The 19965-nt window shown below is 39.6% G+C and overlaps 1 protein-coding gene across 11 annotated transcripts in view; it reads left to right on the top strand.

Moving 5' to 3' along the window:
* Positions 1-19794, top strand: part of ablim1a (actin binding LIM protein 1a) — a 125491-nt gene extending 105697 nt beyond the window's left edge. For 5 of the 11 annotated variants that reach the window (XM_071379993.1, XM_071379996.1, XM_071379989.1 and 2 more), the window contains 7 exons: positions 1562-1609; positions 3608-3757; positions 4844-4932; positions 5299-5422; positions 12154-12206; positions 14129-14189; positions 14535-15129. In XM_071379993.1, coding sequence (XP_071236094.1) covers positions 1562-1609; positions 3608-3757; positions 4844-4932; positions 5299-5422; positions 12154-12206; positions 14129-14189; positions 14535-14638 — 629 coding nt within the window. In that variant the 3' untranslated portion in view covers positions 14639-15129. Of the gene's footprint in view, positions 1-1561; positions 1610-3607; positions 3758-4843; positions 4933-5298; positions 5423-12153; positions 12207-14128; positions 14190-14534; positions 15130-18258; positions 18340-18551 lie in introns of those variants that run through there. The other 6 variants (XM_071379998.1, XM_071379997.1, XM_071379994.1 and 3 more) reach the window with 3 other exon arrangements.
* Positions 19795-19965: the final 171 nt, after the last annotated feature.

Below are 19965 nucleotides of genomic sequence, written 5' to 3'. Positions count from 1 at the left end.
AAAATAATAATTGGATTCAACTCCATCTCAACTAAAAATCTTAGTTAAATAATAAGACTCAATCAGATCAAATGATTTAAAGTGCATGTAAAGTTGGATTTGATTTGATTTGATCCTATTCTTTAACTTTGATGTTTGATTGAGACAGAGACGTGAATCCAACGCACCAATGATTAATTTGTAGACAAACTGGAATTAAAGCCGGACATATGGCCTAAACTCAGCAAAGGCGAGCATGCGAGGCATGCGTCGATTTATTTAAAAATGCATTGTTTTGAATTATAATAACCCAACCGAAGCTGGGTGGGCATGTTGTCCTCTATGACGCCTCGCTCACTTAAAACCTGTCACGATTTATGTGATTTATTGCTGCCGCTGTAGTCACACAAAACATTTCTGTTGTCATTATTCACTATTTTTTTACTCATTAGATTTTTTTTGACCATATATGCTAAATTAGACCAATTCACCCACTTATTCATACACAACATCAGCAAAGATAATTGGATATATGGACTATCCTGCTAGCATACAGTCACTGCTCTGCCTGTCCCATCCTTTCCACCCGCCTCGCTCCGCCCACCCGCTTCCGGTGAGTTTTTTGCTTAAGTCAGTGGCACAGATGGAACTATTCAAGCAGACGATAGATCTCCTTCAAATGTTGATATTTGGTTGCATTGACAACCCAAAACAATTCACTATCGCTTTTCTGATACAGTAAATATCCTAAAGTTAAGTTTCCTGGTTGCTTAAATTCGAATAGTTCGCTGACTTTCAGTTTATGTGACAAAACAAGCAACATAATGTGTAGAGAAACATTGTACCATTTAAACCACTGTGAAATATATTTTCAATAACCCCAAATATTGTATTTTCAACTGTTTGAAGCTGGTGTACAAAACTGAAAGTAAAGAACAGGAAGCATAGAAATAGCGCACATAGAACAGATCTACCGCTTCTTAGACTTGCTTTCAATGAGAATGACAGATCTATAACTATGTGAATTTGGTTGGGTCGCCTAAAAAGTTACATATTGCAGCTTTAAAAACTAATGTAAAATGTTTTCTTACAAACTAATGTAAAATTCGACTTTAAAATCGGTAACACATCCATGGCCACATTTTGAGGTGATGGTAACTATACTTCTATATTTCTTCTTATGTAATCACATAAAGTGTTCTAATTCAAGATAGCTATGCTATAATAATCTGTGCAGAATCTCGAACAACATTGATCAATTGCGCCATGTACTTTTAATGTAATCTCTGTAATCTTTGCTTTTAAATTATTGAAAGCACGGACATAGACATTAGGGTGACAACTAAACCGAAAATCAGACATTGTTTTTCCATTGGAATTTAGTTGTGTTTTTAGATAATTGAAAGCATAGTGATAACACATTGGAAATCCAACTAACTTTTGTCTGTCTTTTTGAGTGGGTGAATATATCTTGTAATCCCTTTGATCAACATCTCAACCAAATATTCCCCAATGATCCACGTTGAAATGACGTGGTGTGCCCAGTGGTTTTGACTATGTCTTTCTCCCTTTGCCCTTTCAGATCAGGGGATCAACATTTACAGGAAACCACCCATCTACAAACAACACGGTATATTCACTCTCTGTCACCTGGTTTCACTAGCATTAACAGTATGATTATTGTTATGAATAATTATATTGATTGCAAATAGAGACAGAGCTTTCCAAGAGCAGGACTAGGTAATATTACTTCTCTTAGCAGGGACATGATATGAGGAGTTGGTTTACTGTAGAACAACGTGATTATAGAAAGAAAATAGTGTCTTGAACCTCGTTGGCTCTAAACAAGATCGATAAGCTTAACTATACAAAGCAGCACCTAACCTTTTAGTAATGGTATAGGGTTGGTGGACTCGATGTCATTGAGCAATATCTGGGTCCTATCAATGATGTTTTTTCAGTTTGGATTGAAATTGTGTAATCACCACATTGTGACCTCTAATTGTACACCATTTACTGTAACCACCTCCGATGTCAATGTGTCAATACTGTTTGAAGTCTCTCTCTGATCAAATACTTTCTGAACACTTTCTGAGAATTTAGAAACCTAAGCAAAAGATCAAGGCATGTGAGCCTACAGTACCCCATAATCTAAAGAGAAGGTTTGGGATGTCATCTTAATTCCCTTAAATATGATTTATTGCTGACATGTTTTGGAGTCTGGTCCTTCTCCACTAAAGGTTCTGTAGCCCTTTCTTGCTGTCAAACGATCTAGTGGCCTTATTGCCTTCAATAAATACTATTGAAGGCAAATAAGTTGCCGTCTTGAACTGTCTTTTAAGATTACATTTGTACATTCCTAGGACTGAGCACCCCTTCAGCAGTGCAGACAATATTATACATATTGATTAGAGCGCCATCACACTACAACTATTTACATAATCTGTGAACAATTCTGAATAATAAGTGTAAGTGTAAGGTTGGGGTATTATCTTTACCATGTACACAGCAAATTTGAGATCAGAATTTTACATCCACCATGTTAAATGTAACCGTTTCTTACATACTGTATGTGACCCACTGAAATAGTGTTAAACTGTTGCAAATTCCAACTTAAATTAACACTTATTAGAGATGATGCTGTTACAATTTATTTTTGTTAAGGAATCACATGTAGTGTTTCAGTATTTTAGTCTTTTTTTGGGGGGGGGTGTAGTTTTAACACTGTAGGTGTAACGCCTTATTTACATATTTCCCAGCATGCCTTTCAAGTGAACATGACAGCTACCAACCCATGACTATGCTTGTTAGTGACAGAGACATGTTTGTTGAATTCATAGCAGCTCTGTATTGAAGCCTTCACCAAAGGACTGCTAAGGTGAATGTGTTACAATTGAAAATAACCATTTATGTCCATATAAAATCTACTTTTCATGTATTTAGTTATGGCCTAGTTATCCTTGACATTTCTGTCTGAAAATCTTGGCTCATTGGACACATCAGACCTGCAAATCACAATATTCTAGTTTATGAAATTATAAGTACTGTAATTCCTATCAGAATCCAGCCATTCAGAAAAACTGTTATTGAGATGGATTTAATAGTGAGTTCATATCATTTAAACTGGAACAACCATCTAAGTGATGGGTACACTAGATTGGATTAGTTTAGAAAAATGTATGTCATTTATCTTTGTATAGCATAAGATCAATGAATCAATCAATGTGCATGCAGAAACATAGATATTAAAAACAAACTATTCTAAAAATCAACCTGCAACAAATTATGCTGGGAAATATGATAATGTGGCCCCTCCCACATCTTTTCTACTCTGAGAGAGTTAACGGAAATGAACGCAACACAGTCAAGTAACAACAACACGACGCAGTGTTGATTCCACTGTGATTCAAATAACACTTCATTCTCTGTCAATTTGTTAACCCCACTCGAATCAACACTCAGATATAACACTCACAACACTTTTCACCTCAACACTTGTACATTTGCGGTGTAAAGATTGTCACACAACATTTCAGACAGATGATGTTGAAATGTTCAGCTGTGGTTAAGGGGATTAAGGGTACTCACTCAGACACTGATAGTCCAGTTCCTCTGGTTACCAATTTAGATTCACCCGCACCAAAAAGAAAGTCTGCTGATGACATCATCAGATCCGCTACGTTTCCTGCCGCCCATGTCCCCCCTCCGGATGACACATCACCGACCGAAAACAACCACTGGCCCCCCTGCTCTCCCTCCCTGGCCCTGGCTGCCTTAGGTACAGTAGGCTCCTTATGAGCATGCTTGCACTGCCCCACCTCCTTCACCTTAGAGGCTCACTACCCCTAACCAAACCCTGAACTTGTCCCTGTCCAGAAACAACCACTAGTTCCTACCCTCTACACATTTGTGGAGATCTGAGAGAATTTGATAGGTTTTAGCAATATGTCAATAGCACCACCTTGGACTCTGATAGGCTAGGTGGAATTTCTGCCACATGGCTTTTCCAAACCTCTCAGATTTTCACAAGTGTCTAGGATGTAGGGTTTGGGTTCTTTATGGATCGGTCATAATCTCACTCTTATGCACTTGTAGTTTAACATCACCAGTAAGCTTTATTGCATCCCTGTTCTCACCCCAATTTGACTCTCTGGAACACAGATTTTAAAATTATTTTGCTGAATTTTGTGCAATGCTGATGAACAATGTATCCTTGAAAGACTGTTGTTGTTGGCATCGTGTCACTTTTTGCTTGCTACAGCTTCAGTTGCACCTTCCTTTACAGCTTCCTGTACAGCTACCTATAAAATCAATCAATCGACCATTCACAAATGACTTGGACAGAGCTAACTGAGACTGGCTTCAAACTGATCTGTCTTCCTACACCGTGTTGTTCTGTGTATCAAACTCATAGTTTGAAAATCCCATCTTGTGAAGACTGTTGTACTGTCCGTGTTAACATTCTGTGCAGCTGAGTAGTTTCACTGTTTTTGTGTTGTCTTTGTTTATGTCTAGTGAACTCTGTCTCGCATTTGTGTTCTCCCCCACCCCTGTTGCTGGAAAGATAAATCCTACAGTACTTTTGTAAATCCTTTTAAAAATCCTGTACAGTACTTTTGTGAATATGATGTCCACAGATGGAAGCATTCTATTATGGCTTCTGTTACAGTTTTTTACAGTCTTGTTTGACTGTATCTAGCACTACTTCTCAGTCAAGATGCCTGTAATTCACACACACACACAGTTATAAGGGTGTGTGCATGCGTGCCTGTGTGTGTGTGTGTTCCTGTGCGTGTGTGTTTTGCTGTGTGTGTGTGTGTGCGTGTGTGTTGGCTTATTCGCGGGTTGTTTATGCCACTCAAAGGTTCAGAAGGAGGAAGGAGACGGTCTAGGGAAGAGGAGGAAGAGGAGGCTATGAAGAGAAAGCAAATCCAGGAGGAGCAAATCAACAAGGTTAGAGAAGCCACATTCATACACTCACGTCCACAATCACACCCACAAACACACACAGGTAGGCAGCTCTACTCTACTATTGTATGTTCATAAAAAGTTATTCCTGCAGGTACAGTATACTGCTTCATAATTTGTTATAAGCATGCACAAGCCTTTATACTGTATTATAATAAGGTTTACACTATGTTTTGTCTCTGTATGTATCAACTTTTTAACTGACTCAAAATGGTTGGTATTTAGTCAGGATCATTATAAGATCAAATTCATTAGACGATATCATTATACATGCTCATGACAAGTCTTACAATGCATTATACCCGCAGGCTTTAAGTGAAGTATTTTGCCATATGTTCTGTGTGTCCCCAGATCCAGTCTGGTTTGGGGAAGCTGATAATGAAAGAGGAGAATGAGAAGGAGCAGATCAGGGAAGGTCATGCACGCAGCCAATCAGCTCAGCGCTATGAACCTCAGCAGAACAACTATGACGGAGGTATGTTCTGACCAACCCCACCATATAGTAACAAGCACGTTGTTTAGAAGAACCACATCAAATGAACTGTAAACCAGGGTCATGTTCATTAGGTACCAAACTGAAGAAAGCGATCCAAAATGGATTGAAACACAGAGTTACTATCTGTACTTGTCCAATACAACAAACACAAAAAAAAATTGTTTCCCCCTGCAAAACATTTTGAAGTCTTTTGGTGTGGTGTAAACCAATTAACAATATCCTGGTCAGATCCAACCTCAAAAGCAACCCTATCAAATAAACAGAACACAACACGTTTGAGATCTGAGTTTTAACACCAACAGTGTTAAATGTAACACTTTCTTAGTGTACGGTAGAGTGCCTTCAGAAAGTAACTTTTTCCCCAGAATGTTGTGTTACAGCCTGGATTTAAATTGAGATTTTGTGTCACTGGCATACACACAATACCCCATTATGTCAAAGTGGAATTACATTTATTTTTATTTTGTACAAATGAATAAAAAATGAAAATCTGAAATGCATTGAGTCAATAAGTATTCAACCCATTTGTTATGGCAAGCCTAAATAAGTTCAGGAGTAAAATGGAGTAAAAATGGGTTTAACAAGTCACATTATAATTTGCATGGACTCACTCTGTGTGCAATAATAGTGTTTTACATGATTTTTTAATGATTACCTCATCTCTGTATCTCACACATACAGATAATTGTAAGGTACATCATCGAGCAGAGAATTTCAAACACAGATTCAACCACAAAGACCAGGGAGGTTTTCCATTGCCTCGCGAAGATGGGCACCTATAGGTAGATAGGTTGAATATCCCTTTGAGCATGGTGCAGTTATTAATTACACTTTGGATGGTGTATCAATACACCCAGTCACTACAAAAATACAGGCGCACTTCCTAACTCAGTTGCCAGAGTGGAAGAAACCGCTTAAGGATTTCACCATGAGGCCAATGGCGACTTTAAAACAGTTACAGTTTAATGGCTGTGATAAGAGAAGACTGAGGATGGATCAACAGCATTTTACAGTAGTTACTCCACAATACTAAGCCAAATGACCGAGTGAAAATTAGGAAGCTTGTCCAGAACTAAATTATTCCAAAACATGCATCCTGTTTGCAACAAGGCCCTAAAGTAAAACTGCAAAAAATGTGGCAAAGAAATTAACTATATGTTCTGAATACAAAGTGTTGCAAATCCAACACATCACTGAGTACCACTCTTCATATTTTCAAGCATAGTGGTGGCTGCATCATGTTATTGGTATGTATCGTTAAGGACTGGGAAGTTTTTCAGGATAAAAAGAAACATAATAGAGCTAAGAAAAAGAAAAATCCTAGAGGATTCAGTCTGCTTTCCAACAGACAATGGGAGACTAGTTCACCTTTCAGCCAAACAACAACCTAAAACACAAGGCCAAATATACACTGGAGCTGTTTACCAAGATGACATTGAATGTTCCTGGGTGGCTTAGTTAGAGTTTTGAGCTTAGTTAGAGCTGAAATATCTGTGGCAAGAAAATGGCTGTCTAACAACCATCTTGACAGTTTGAATAATTTTTTCTTGCCATAGATTTTTTTTAATTATTTTTTTATGTGCAAATATTGTACAATCCAGGTGTGCAAAGCTCTTAGAGACTTACCCAGAAAGATTCCCAGCTGTAATTGCTGCCAAAGGTGATACTAACCTTTATTGACCCAGGGGTGTGAATACTTATGTAAACAACGTAATTTTCAATAAATGTGCAAAAACTTCAAAAACATGTTTTCACTCCAACATTATGGTGTATTGTGTGTAGATGGGTGAGAAAATAAATGTTGAATGCAAGCTGTAACACAACAAAATGTATGTATAAATACTTTCTGAAAGTACTAAAAGTTTACAACGTAGGTGCACAGAGAAAAAGTTGAGAAGACAGACAGTGATACATGGACAGACTGTGACACGTTCAATACTGCCTTGCACACTCTTGCCTGCATCTAGCTGATCTAGGGTATAATCATTAGTCCAACAGTTGCAAACGAGAGTTTCTATTTGACAAATTCAGGTATGTTTATCCGCGTTTCGTTCTGTTTTCTTCCGTTTAAGAAACATTTTCCAACAGAATTGGTGGAATGAATACACCCCTGATCACACGTAAACACAGTTCACTTTCATAGCAGCCACATTGTATTCCTTCTTGCATCTATGCGCTCTCCTCCTCTCACCTTTTCCCTTCGCTTGTGGACTTCAATGCACAACACATCAGCTGTATGTGAATAGCCGAAAAAACTTTCCAGGCCAAACCATATCATAACCGCTACACACAGCCTCCATTGTTGTCACCATATTAGCTAAAGTAATGTCATAGTCAACATAACTAATAGAACTAACGTGTTAGTAAACCTGCTACAATCATGCAGTAACATTACAGTGTAAAGCAGTTTATCACTTACACCGGCGGGCCCCGGTGGCAATACATTTGTAAAACCAAAAGCTTACCTTGACTTGGAAGAGTTCTAGTGTTGTGTTGGATAGTCATAGCCAGCTACCTAACATAGCACCCCTCTGTTTGAGAAGGGTGTTTGAGTAGGCTAAACTAGCTAGCTACATTTGAAAGGGGGGAAAAATGACTCTCTCTCTCTCTCTCTCTATTGCCTCTCCTTCTTTTTGGAAGAAATGAATTTGTTCAAAATTGTTCAACTTTTGTCTTTCTCTCTCTTTGAGTCAACTACTTACCACATTTTATGAACTGCAGTCCTAGCTAGCTGTAGCTTATGCTGTCAGTACGAGATTTATTCTCTGATCCTTTGATTGGGTGGACAACATTTCAGTTCATGCTATGCTGGAGCTCTGATAGGTTGGAGGACGTCCTCTGGAAGTTGTCATAATTACTGTGTAAATCTGTGGAAGGAGGTTAGAATCATGAGCCTCCTAGGTTTTGTATTGAAGTCAATGTACCGAGAGGAGGAGGGAAGCTAGTTGTCCTCCGTCTACACCATGGTGCTACCCTACAGAGTGCTGTTGAGTCTACTGTAGAACTTCATTGCAAAAAAGTGTGTTTTAATCAATTATTTGGTGACGTGAATATATTTAGCTTTTAACTAAAAAGTATGTTTTACATTTATTTTTATTTATCTCATGTCAAACTATCAGGAAGTCTGAAAGACAGACCTTACCTTGGCGGGTGGTTCCTTGAAAATACCTATGTCAAGCAAAATTGACCCAGTGAGCAGTGCTGCAGTGTATCTCAAGCAAATTTACTGATACACAAAGCAACTCAAATGCTGATACATAAAGCAACTCAAACGACATTGAAATTGCATGAAAAATCCAATCCTGTCATACATCACATCTTGGTTTCAAAAATAATTTGTTTATCCAACTGTCTGGTTATTGCAAAGCATCAATATAGACACAATGTTTACTGTATAATTTAGCTAGCTAGCCCAAATGGAATTGTCAGTACTGTTTTTCAAGATTCATAATAAAATAAAAACAGAAATACTTGATTTAAATTAAGAATTCAGACCCTTTGCTATGAGACTCGAAATTTAGCTCAGGTCTATTCTGTTTATATTGGTCATCCTTGAGATGTTTCTACAACTTGATTGGAGTCCACCTGTGGTAAATTCAATTGATTAGACATGATTTGAAAAGGCACACACCTGTCTATATAAGGTCCCACAGTTGACAGTGCATGTCAGAGCAAAAACCAGGCAATGAGGTCGAAGGAATCATCCGAAGAGCCCCGAGACAGGATTATGTTGAGGCACAGGTCTGGGGAAGGGTACCAAAATATTTATGCAGAATTGAAGGTTCCTAAGAACACAGTGGCTACCAAGGATCTTTCTAGAGCTGGCCGCCTGGCCAAACTGAGCAATCGGAGGAGAAGGGCCTTGGTCAGGGAGGTGACCAAGAACCCGATGGTCACTCTAACAGAGCTCCAGAGTTCCTCTGTGGAGACGGGAGAACCTTCCAGAAGGACAACCATCTCTGCAGCACTTCACCAATCAGGCCTTTATGGTAGAGTGAACAGGCGGAAGCCACTCCACAGTAATATTCACATGACAGCCCTCTTTCAATTTGCCAAAAGGCACCTAAAGGACTTTCAGACCATGAGAAACAAGATTCTCTGGTCTGATGAAACCAAAATTGAACTCTTTGGCCTGAATGCCAAGCGTCACGACTGGAGGAAACCTGGCACCATCCCTACGGGGAAGCATGGTGGTGGCAGCATCATGCTGTGGGGATCTTTTCAGGGTCTGGGAGACTAGACAGGATCAAGGGAAAGATGAACAGAGCAAGGTACAGAGAGATCCTTGATGAAAACCTGCTCCAGAGCACTCAGGACCACTCAAGTCTAGGGTGAAGGTTCACCTTCCAACAAGACAACGACCCTAAGCACACAGCCAAGACACTGCAGGAGTGGCTTCGGGACAAGTCTCTGAATGTCCTTGAGTGGCCCAGCCAGAGCCCGGACTTGAACCTGATCAAACATCTCTGGAGAGACCTGAAAATAGCTGTGCATCGATGCTCCCCATCAAACCTGACAAGGCTTGAGAGGATCTGCAAATTAGAATGGGAGAAACTCCCCATATACAGCTGTGCCAAGCCTGTAGCGTCGTCATACCCAAGAAGACTCAAGGGTGTAATCGCTGCCAAAGGTGCTTCAACAAAGTACTGAGTAAATGTAAATGTCATGTTTTTTTTATTTTATATATATATTTACAAAAATGTTTAAAAAAAACAGTTTTCATTGAATACAAGGTGGTACTTATTTAAATTGGGTAAGAGAATAAGAAGTTACCATTTGTGTAATCAAATTAGGTGTCACGTTCTGACCTTAGTTCCTTTTTCATGTCTTTATTTTAGTTGGTCAGGGCGTGAGTTGGGGTGGGCATTCTATGTTGTTTTTCTATGTTTTGTTCTAGTCGTTGTATTTCTATGTGTTTGGCCTAGTATGGTTCTCAATCAGAGGCAGGTGTCGATCGTCGTCTCTGATTGAGAATCATACTTAGGTAGCCTGTTTTCCCACTATGGGTTGTTGTCACGTTCCTGACCTATTTCTGTTAGTTTGTTGTATGTGTTAGTTGGTCAGGACGTGAGTTTGGGTGGGCATTCTATGTTGTCTGTTTCTATGTTGGTTTAAGGGTTGCCTGGTATGGCTCTCAATTAGAGGCAGGTGTTTGGCGTTCCTCTAATTGAGAGTCATATTTAGGTAGGTTGTTTCACAGTGTTCGTTGTGGGTGGTTGTCTTCCGTGTCTGTATGTTATTTCGTACCACACGGGACTGTTTCGGTGTGTATGTAGTCTGTTCCTGTTCGTGCGTTCTTCGTGTCTATGTAAGTTCTCATGTTTAGGTCAGTCTACGTCGTTTGTTATTTTGTATCATTTCAAGTGTAGTTCGTGTTCGTTTTTCGTCTTGTCAATAAATTCATTATGTATTCACAACCCGCTGCACCTTGGTTCAATCCCTGCTCCTCCTCTTCGGATGAAGAGGAGGAGGACAGCCGTTACAGAACCACCCACCAAATTACCAGAACCAACAGCCGTTACAGTTGTGGGTAGTTGTTTTCTGTTAAGTGTATGTTCACCTGGCAGAACTGTTCGTTTATCGTTTTTGTTGTTTTGTTAGTATTCATTAAAAGTAATTATGAGTACTTACCACGCTGCACCTTGGTCTTCTCCTTCTCCTCGATACGATGATCGTTACATTAGGCTGTTTGTGATATTGCAAAAAGTTCTTAATAATCCCACCTCCTGAATCCAAGTGTTTGACACGAGGGAGGGGACCAGTAACTTTATGATCAAACTTTATCAATGTAGAAGCAACTTTGATCTGGTTTCATCCAAATATCATCCAAATTCATGGAAAACATACACTTTTCAGTGTTGACAAACTAACAAATCTAGAGTGTTGGTTCCCTAACACCATGAAAGCTGCAAATTCCGACATAAATTGAAACCTTATTAGAGTAGATGCTGTTACACTTTTTTCGTGTTAAGGAATAACACATGTAGTTTTACAGTATTTTTTGCCGTTTTGTTTTAACACTGTAGGGTGTAAAGCCTTATTTACATTTTTCACAGCATGCCTTTTGAGTGAATGTGAGAGATACCCACCCATGACTGTGCTTGTTAGTTACAGACACATGGTTGTTGCATTCATTAACTTCTAGTCCTGAAGCCTTCAACAAATGATTGTCTAAGTGTCTGAATTAAAACTAAATCCTTTATTACCATATATAATTGCATAAGGCCTTTAGTTACCTTGACATTGTGGTCTGATAAGCCAGGGTTATATCGGACCTGCAAATCACAATATGTTGGTTTGTGAAGTCATTATGAATTCCAGCCGGAGGTAGGATGGCCAAAAATATGAATATTTTATGACTCACAATCTGCCTTAAGAATGACTGCTATGTTGAAAGACAAGACTACCTAAACCATCTAAGCTGGAACAACCATCTCATTAACGGGTGCAATAAATCCAACCCCTTACAGATTGGATTAGTTTAGAAAAGTATAAATGACTTATCTTTGTATAGTATAAAATCAATCAATCAATCAATGTGCATGTAGAAACATAGATATGAAAACAAACTATACACTTTTTACTTCAACACCGAGATTTTACCACTTGCAAATTTCCTGTGCTTGAACAATTCAAACTAAAGGGCAGCCAAATTGAGTTTAGATGTTTCAGCGAAATGATGATGCTTAACCATAGTTTCAACTTTTCAGATGATTCCAAAACTTCCTCGCTGCCTGGTTATGGACGGAATGGATTACACCGGGTAAGATCAAACACCTATCAGATATCACAACTTGATTAAATCCCCAAAAATCGATCAAATCAATATTTGATTCATGTGGATGGTTTCCACTTACAGTGGGGCAAAAAAAGTATTTAGTCAGCCACCAATTGTGCAAGTTCTCCCACTTAAAAAGATGAGAGAGGCCTGTAATTTTCATCATAGGTACACTTCAACTATGACAGACAAAATGAGAAAATCCAGAAAATCACATTGTAGGATTTTTTATGAATTTATTTGCAAATTATGGTGGAAAATAAGTATTTGGTCAATAACAAAAGTTTATCTCAATACTTTGTTATATACCTTTTGTTGGCAATGACAGAGGTCAAACGTTTTCTGTAAGTCTTCACAAGGTTTTCACACACTGTTGCTGGTATTTTGGCCCATTCCTCCATGCAGATCTCCTCTAGAGCAGTGATGTTTTGGGGCTGTTGCTGGGCAACATGGACTTTCAACTCCCTCCAAAGATTTTCTATGGGGTTGAGATCTGGAGACTGGCTAGGCCACTCCAGGACCTTGAAATGCTTCTTACGAAGCCACTCCTTCGTTGCCCGGGCGGTGTATTTGGGATCATTGTCATGCTGAAGACCCAGCCACGTTTCATCTTCAATGCCCTTGCAAGGAGGAAGGAGGTTTTCACTCAAAATCTCACGATACATGGCCCCATTCATTCTTTCCTTTACACGGATCAGTCGTCCTGGTCCCTTTGCAGAAAAACAGCCCCAAAGCATGATGTTTCCACCCCCATGCTTCACAGTAGGTATGGTGTTCTTGGATGCAACTCAGCATTCTTTGTCCTCCAAACACGACGAGTTGAGTTTTTACCAAAAAGTTCTATTTTGGTTTCATCTGACCATATGACATTCTCCCAATCTTCTTCTGGATCATCCAAATGCTCTCTAGCAAACTTCAGACGGGCCTGGACATGTACTGGCTTAAGCAGGGGGACACGTCTGGCACTGCAGGATTTGAGTCCCTGGCGGCGTAGTGTGTTATTGATGGTATGCTTTGTTACTTTGGTCCCAGCTCTCTGCAGGTCATTCACTAAGTCCCCCCGTGTGGTTCTGGGATTTTTGCTCACCGTTCTTGTGATCATTTTGACCCCACGGGGTGAGATCTTGCGTGGAGCCCCAGATCGAGGGAGATTATCAATGGTCTTGTATGTCTTCCATTTCCTAATAATTGCTCCCACAGTTGATTTCTTCAAACCAAGCTGCTTACCTATTGCAGATTCAGTCTTCCCAGCCTGGTGCAGGTCTACAATTTTGTTTCTGGTGTCCTTTGACAGCTCTTTGGTCTTGGCCATAGTGGAGTTTGGAGTGTGACTGTTTGAGGTTGTGGACAGGTGTCTTTTATACTGATAACAAGTTCAAACAGGTGCCATTAATACAGGTAACGAGTGGAGGACAGAGGAGCCTCTTAAAGAAGAAGTTACAGGTCTGTGAGAGCCAGAAATCTTGCTTGTTTGTAGGTGACCAAATACTTATTTTCCACCACAATTTGCAAATAAATTCATAAAAAAATCCTCCAATGTGATTTTCTGGATTTTTTCCCCTCATTTTGTCTGTCATAGTTGAAGTGTACCTATGATGAAAATTACAGGCCTTTCTCATATTTTTAAGTGGGAGAACTTGCACAATTGGTGGCTGACTAAATACTTTTTTGCCCCACTGTATATATAGGCTGTGACAGCAGCAGGTAGCCTGGAGGTTAAGAGTGTTGTGACAGTAACCAAAAGGTCACTGGTTTGAATCTCTGAGCCGACTAGGTGAAAAATCTATTGATGTGCCCTTGAGCAAGGCACTTAACCCTAATTGCTCCTGTAAAACGGTCTGTTTTGATCAAATTGTTCATAGAAATGTGTGACCGTTGTTATTAAAATACTGTTTCTGCCTCTACAGCCTCAGTCCACAGATTTCACTCAGTACAACAGCCATGGGGACATGTGTGGGGGAGGAAGAGGTGAGTGTTGCTCACCAAATAAAGCTCTGGTTATATTCACAGCTACTTCCACAATTTAAATCTTCTCAAAGCTACAATTTGGGATTAGCAGTTCAGCAAAATGACAGCCCCGCACTTGTTTTGGTATACAGCTGAGAAATGGGGCTTGGGAAATGTAACCCCTCCCAGATCCCTTGATTGTACCTTTAACCGATTACACACATAAATAATTCATCAATATGTGTTATAATAAGGCACCCAATTATTTGGAAATAATGTAGTACTTCTTTCAGATATGAATGATAAATGGTAGAGAGAAAAAACATTAACTGTGAGTCTCATTTTCTGTCCCATTTTGTCCTGCAGAGTTTCAGGTATGTCTCTCATTTGCTTATCCACAACTGCCTTTCATTATACCTTTAATTTTGCATGTGTTTGCTCACTCATTATTCCTAGGATTGCAAACCTAATGTTGTCCTGAATGTCAACCCAGTCCTGCATCACTGTTTGCTATTCCAAACTGTAGTGATTGCTTTGCAGTGATCCTGCATGCTCCTGCCTTGGAACACATACAACACTGCTTTAGTTACATGTTCAATTGCAAACCGTAACAGACCTCTAGACTGCGAGAGGTGGAGGGGTCACAAGCGTAGAGGCCATTGAGATGAATTGTATTAAAAGAATGCCAATCTTTGAAAGCCGAAACCCATTACCCAAAGAGACAGACAAATGTACTGCAGTGACCATATGTTACAAGTATATTGCTCTATATAGTAGTAATACGATACAGTTGCTGGGCTAGTGGTAGCTATAGTAGATAGCTATGCTAGATACATCTCAGTTCCATACCACTATATTACATGTGTGTGTATGTTCTATCCTGTAGCACATAAGGGATGGCTGTGCCGCAGTAACAAGAATGGACAGGGGAGTATCTATGCCTAATATGTTGGAACCAAAAGCAAGTATCTTATTTCTTGATCATTTTTTTTTATTTACCTGATGATCTCTGAGCTGTATGTAGAGCTAGAGCTGTATGTGCCCTATGCTTTTTCGTATATTTCACTGACATGCCAAGTTTTTAAAATAGACTTCACTACAAAAATGAATATGCTGTATGCAACAGAAAGGGATATACTGAGTCAGTGGAGAGTGAGCTCTGAGGTACATGACTGGGTGGTGTGTCTCATAATATCACCACTAACTTACCTACAGTATGCAGCTGGTAGTCAGTTCCATCATGGGTTCCTGGAACCAAAGGCAGCCCCTCTACAGTACTACATCTCCCATGAGGCTGTGGCTGTGCTGAAGTCCAGACAGGAGCTAGTGAAATGAGTCACCTCTCGCTTAGCATGCCAGCTTCTCCATGTTCATTCACACATCGCTTCAAAATAGACTGTATGTAGCATACAGTGGAAAATCCAACACCAAATGTATATTTGAAATGACTCTGATCACGGTATACTTTATGAAGAAGAGATACCTTCATTGTTGGATTTTCATGATTGGTGTGGCTATTATGAGTTGGCCAGATAGTGAAAAAACAGAAAACAAATCATTCCTCTTGTTGCTTATTAGAGTATTTCAGTAAGATCTTGCAAAACTCTCACTCTAAATTCAAATGGATCTCATCCATGTCTGTTTGTGTACTAGACCTTAGCATATGTTTGCTGTACAGCCCACAGTATAGCAGCTTTCCAGGACTCGATAACTATGTCTTGAATTTTATTGAACAAAATTGTTGAAAACTTACAGTACTATTTTGTTACTTGTTAGGGTCACAGTTAGTTCTGTGAAAATGTGAATTTGTAGCCTAATCTTGTCCATTTGTCTAGTCAGATATTCCAACATATTCACATTTTATCTGATATGCAGTACCGGTCAAAAGTTTTAGAACACCTACTCATTCAAGGGTTTTTCTTTAATTTGACTATTTTCTACATTGTAGAATAATAGTGAAGACATCAAAACTATGAAATAACACATATGGAATCATGTAGTAACCAAAAAAGTGTTAAACAAATCAAAACATATTTTATATTTGAGATTCTTCAAATAGCCACCCTTTGCCTTGATGACAGCTTTGCACACTCTTGGCATTCTCTCAACCAGCTTCACCTGGAATGTTTTTCCAACTGTCTTGAAGGAGTTCCCACATATGCTGAATACTTCTTGGCTGGTTTTACTTTACTCTGCGGTTCGACTCATCCCAAACCATCTCAATTGGGTTGAGGTCGGGGGATTATGGAGGCCAGGTCATCTGATGCAGGACTCCATCACTCTCCTTCTTGGTAAAATAGCCCTTACACAGCCTGAAGGTGTGTTGGGTCATGGTCCTGTTGAAATACAAATGATAGTCCCACTAAGCCCAAACTAGATGGGATGGCGTATCGCTGCAGAATGCTGTGGTAGCCATGCTGGTTAAATGTGCCTTGAATTCTAAATAAATCACAGACAGTGTCACCAGCAAAGCACCCCCACACCATAACACCTCCCCCGCTTTACGGGTGGGAAATACACATGTGGAGATCATCCGTTCACCCACACCGCGTCTCACAAAGACACGGCAGTTGGAACCAAAAATATCCAATTTGGACTCCAGACCAAAGGACAAATTTCCACCGGTCTAATGTCCATTGCTCGTGTTCGTTGGCCCAAGCAAGTTTCTTATTATTATTGGTGTCCTTTAGTAGTGGCTTCTTTGCAGCAATTCGGCCATGAAGGACTGATTCACACAGTCTCCTCTGAATAGCTGATGTTAAGATGTGTCTGTTACTTGAACTCTGTGAAGCATTTATTTGGGTTACAATTTCTGAGGCTGGTAACTCTAATGAATGTATCCTCTGCAGCAGAGGGAACTCTGGGTCTTCCATTCCTGTGGCAGTCCTCATGAGAGCCAGTTTCATCATAGCGCTTGATGGTTTTTGCGACTGCACTGCAAGTTCTTGAAATGTTCCTGATTAACTGACCTTCATGTCTTAAAGTAATGATGGACTGTCATTTCTCTTTGCTTCTTTGAGCTGGTCTTGCCATTATATGGACTTGGTCTTTTACCAAATAGGGCTATCTTCTGTATACCACCCCTCCCTTGTCACAACACAACTGATTGTCTCAAATGCTTTAAGAAGGAAAGAAATTCCACAAATGTACTTTAAAGAAGGCACTCCTGTTAAATGCATTCCAGGTGAGTACCTCATGAAGCTGGTTGAGAGAATGCCAAGAGTGTGCAAAGCTGTCATCAAGGCAAAGGGTGGCTATTTGAAGAATCTCAAATATAAAATATGTTTTGATTTGTTTAACACTTTTTTGGTTACTACATAATTCATAATGTTATTTCATAGTTTTGATGTCTTCACTATTATTCTAAAATGTAGAAAATAGTAAAAATAAAGAAAACCCTTGAATGAGTAGGTGTACTTTTGACCAGTGGTGTACATGTTTTGTTAATAATACGGGCACAAATGCATGTACCTACACAACGACACAGGCATCATGCACCTCCCTATCAACTGATACCCATATAATTAAGCCGCCAGGCTCTTCAGCCCCATCTGCCCTCTTACAGCCCTCACTCACAATCTTCTGTCACAGTTGTTGTCCCTACCCAGTGCTGTCTCAGACAAGGCTATCAGTGTTGAACATGCTATAACTGTAAAAATGATGCCCTATCTAATCAAACATGGATACCCGGTTTCTGTGGTACCTCTATGTCTGTCTGCAGCAATGAATGTGTGGAATCATGTACTCTTACAGCATAAAATGCTTTATTTTACATTTATCTCAAAAACCTAGTATCCAGGTTCGATTGAATGGGGTCCTCAGTTCGTTTTGATGGCCCCTTAGGTCTATCTTTCAACAGTTTCCTTTTGAAGCTTGATTCAGTATTGCCTTCCTTTACGAACTTTGCTATCCGGGATCCTTGGGACTTCCCTACCCCATTGAAGTTGACATTTTAAAGGGTTAAGTTTAGGTAAGGGTTATGGTTAAGGATAGGGGTTAAGGTTAAGGTTAGGGTATAGGGTAGGGACGTTCCAAGGAGCCTAGGATAGCACAACCCCTTTCCATTACTGACGAGTGTCTCCCTTTGAAGGTCGTACCATATGAAATGCTCACGATAACCAGTAGAGGGCGAGCTAAACTGCCCAGGGAGGTGGACAGAACAAGACTGGAGGTATCATTTCATTTCTGCATGTGATGATAGATACTCGATTGTCTACTTTGTGTGCATGAATGCTACACAAAAACCCTAGTGAGGAAAGTACAGAATCCATAGCTCCATATAGATTCTTGAGCGTTTTTCAGTGACTTTACAGGAGCGTAAATGCTAACCACAACATACCCCTTCCCCCTTCCTTCTTTTCTCAACCTCTCTTCTCACTCTAGCGCCACTTAGCCCCAGAAACGTTCTTTGACATCTTTGGGATGGAGATCCAGGAGTTTGACAGGCTTCCCCTGTGGAAACGCAACAGCTTGAAAAAGAAGGCCAATCTCTTCTAGCAGTCAGAGCAGCATGCACTCATCCCATCCCATAAGATAGCAGTCTACTCTACCACTGTAACATAGATGTAGGATTTGTTTTGATTTCCCCCTTTCCCCCCTTTTTTTTTTGACATGTTCAAGGAAGCAATGAAATGGACTCTTTGTACTCTATGCTTTCTCTACGGACTGAATACATAATTAACGAACCGTAGGATGCTACAAGGAAATAGAAGAAACCCATTTCTTAAGTGTTCCAACAATGAAAAAGAATGAGAAAGAATGATAGATTAGGTCATGTTTTTTTTTTTTTTTTTTTACTGCTGCGCTTGTTTTTTTGTTTTGTTTTTCGCTTTGCTTTGAATGGAGCTGCTTTTGCTTCCTTTCCTTTTTCTTTAATCTCACGGCACCAAATGGAACATGTTCTTCACATGCGAAACTGGAATGTCTGTCTGTCAGCTTCATAAGTCAATGGTCAGCTTGCTCTCATTTTGGCTGAAACATTTTAGACCAATGTTGGCGTCAAATCAAATGGCTCACATGGGAAATATTGGGTCTTGCCATTTCTTTATGGCTCTAGTACATAATAAGAGTCCAAATCTTCAAACACTGCTCATGCCAGCTTGCCTTAGCACCTAACCATGTTACTCTCACTGGCATCAGAGTCTGGAAAAGCCATCAATCAAAACAATATAATGTGGTTTCCATATAGATCCGGGTTATATTCATTAGGGAATGCAACATTTTAAAACGTTTTGTAATGGAAAACAGAAATGAGCGTGGACAAGTCCAAGTAGTCCCTCCCTATTTCAGTCTGTTTTCTTCCATTTGATGCCTAATAAATATGACCCAGGTAGCCTACCCAGGCATCTTGACACTTCAACAAAACAGTTTATCCTATCAGGCTCCCATGAAAACGACCTAATTTAGTTTTCCGTTGGTTAAATTGGAGAAGCAATTCCTATTTTACTCACAAATATTCAACAAACACCACCCCAAAAAATTACAACATTAAATGTACAAAAAAATAACAACTGTATTTAAAATGACTGTTTTATAAATGAAACCCACACTGCCATTTGTTGTATTGAAATATAAGCAAAAATAAAGCTTTAAATCCCTGTGTATGATACACCAAAGGTATCACCTGTATTAGTTTATCTCCTCTCAGCTATTAAACTATAATAAACACAGTGTGTGAGGTAGTATGAGGACTCTCCTGTCAAGTTTTATGGGACCAATCAGGCATAGTGTACTCCGTTGACTTCCTGGACTTAAAGAGGCAATAAAGAGGCAGACACCCATGGATCTGTCTGTCTGT

Source organism: Salvelinus alpinus, chromosome 32 (assembly GCF_045679555.1).
Source record: "Salvelinus alpinus chromosome 32, SLU_Salpinus.1, whole genome shotgun sequence".
NCBI lineage: Eukaryota > Metazoa > Chordata > Actinopteri > Salmoniformes > Salmonidae > Salvelinus > Salvelinus alpinus.
Note: the sequence above shows the minus strand (reverse complement) of the source record. Positions and strands in the feature narration are given on the sequence as shown.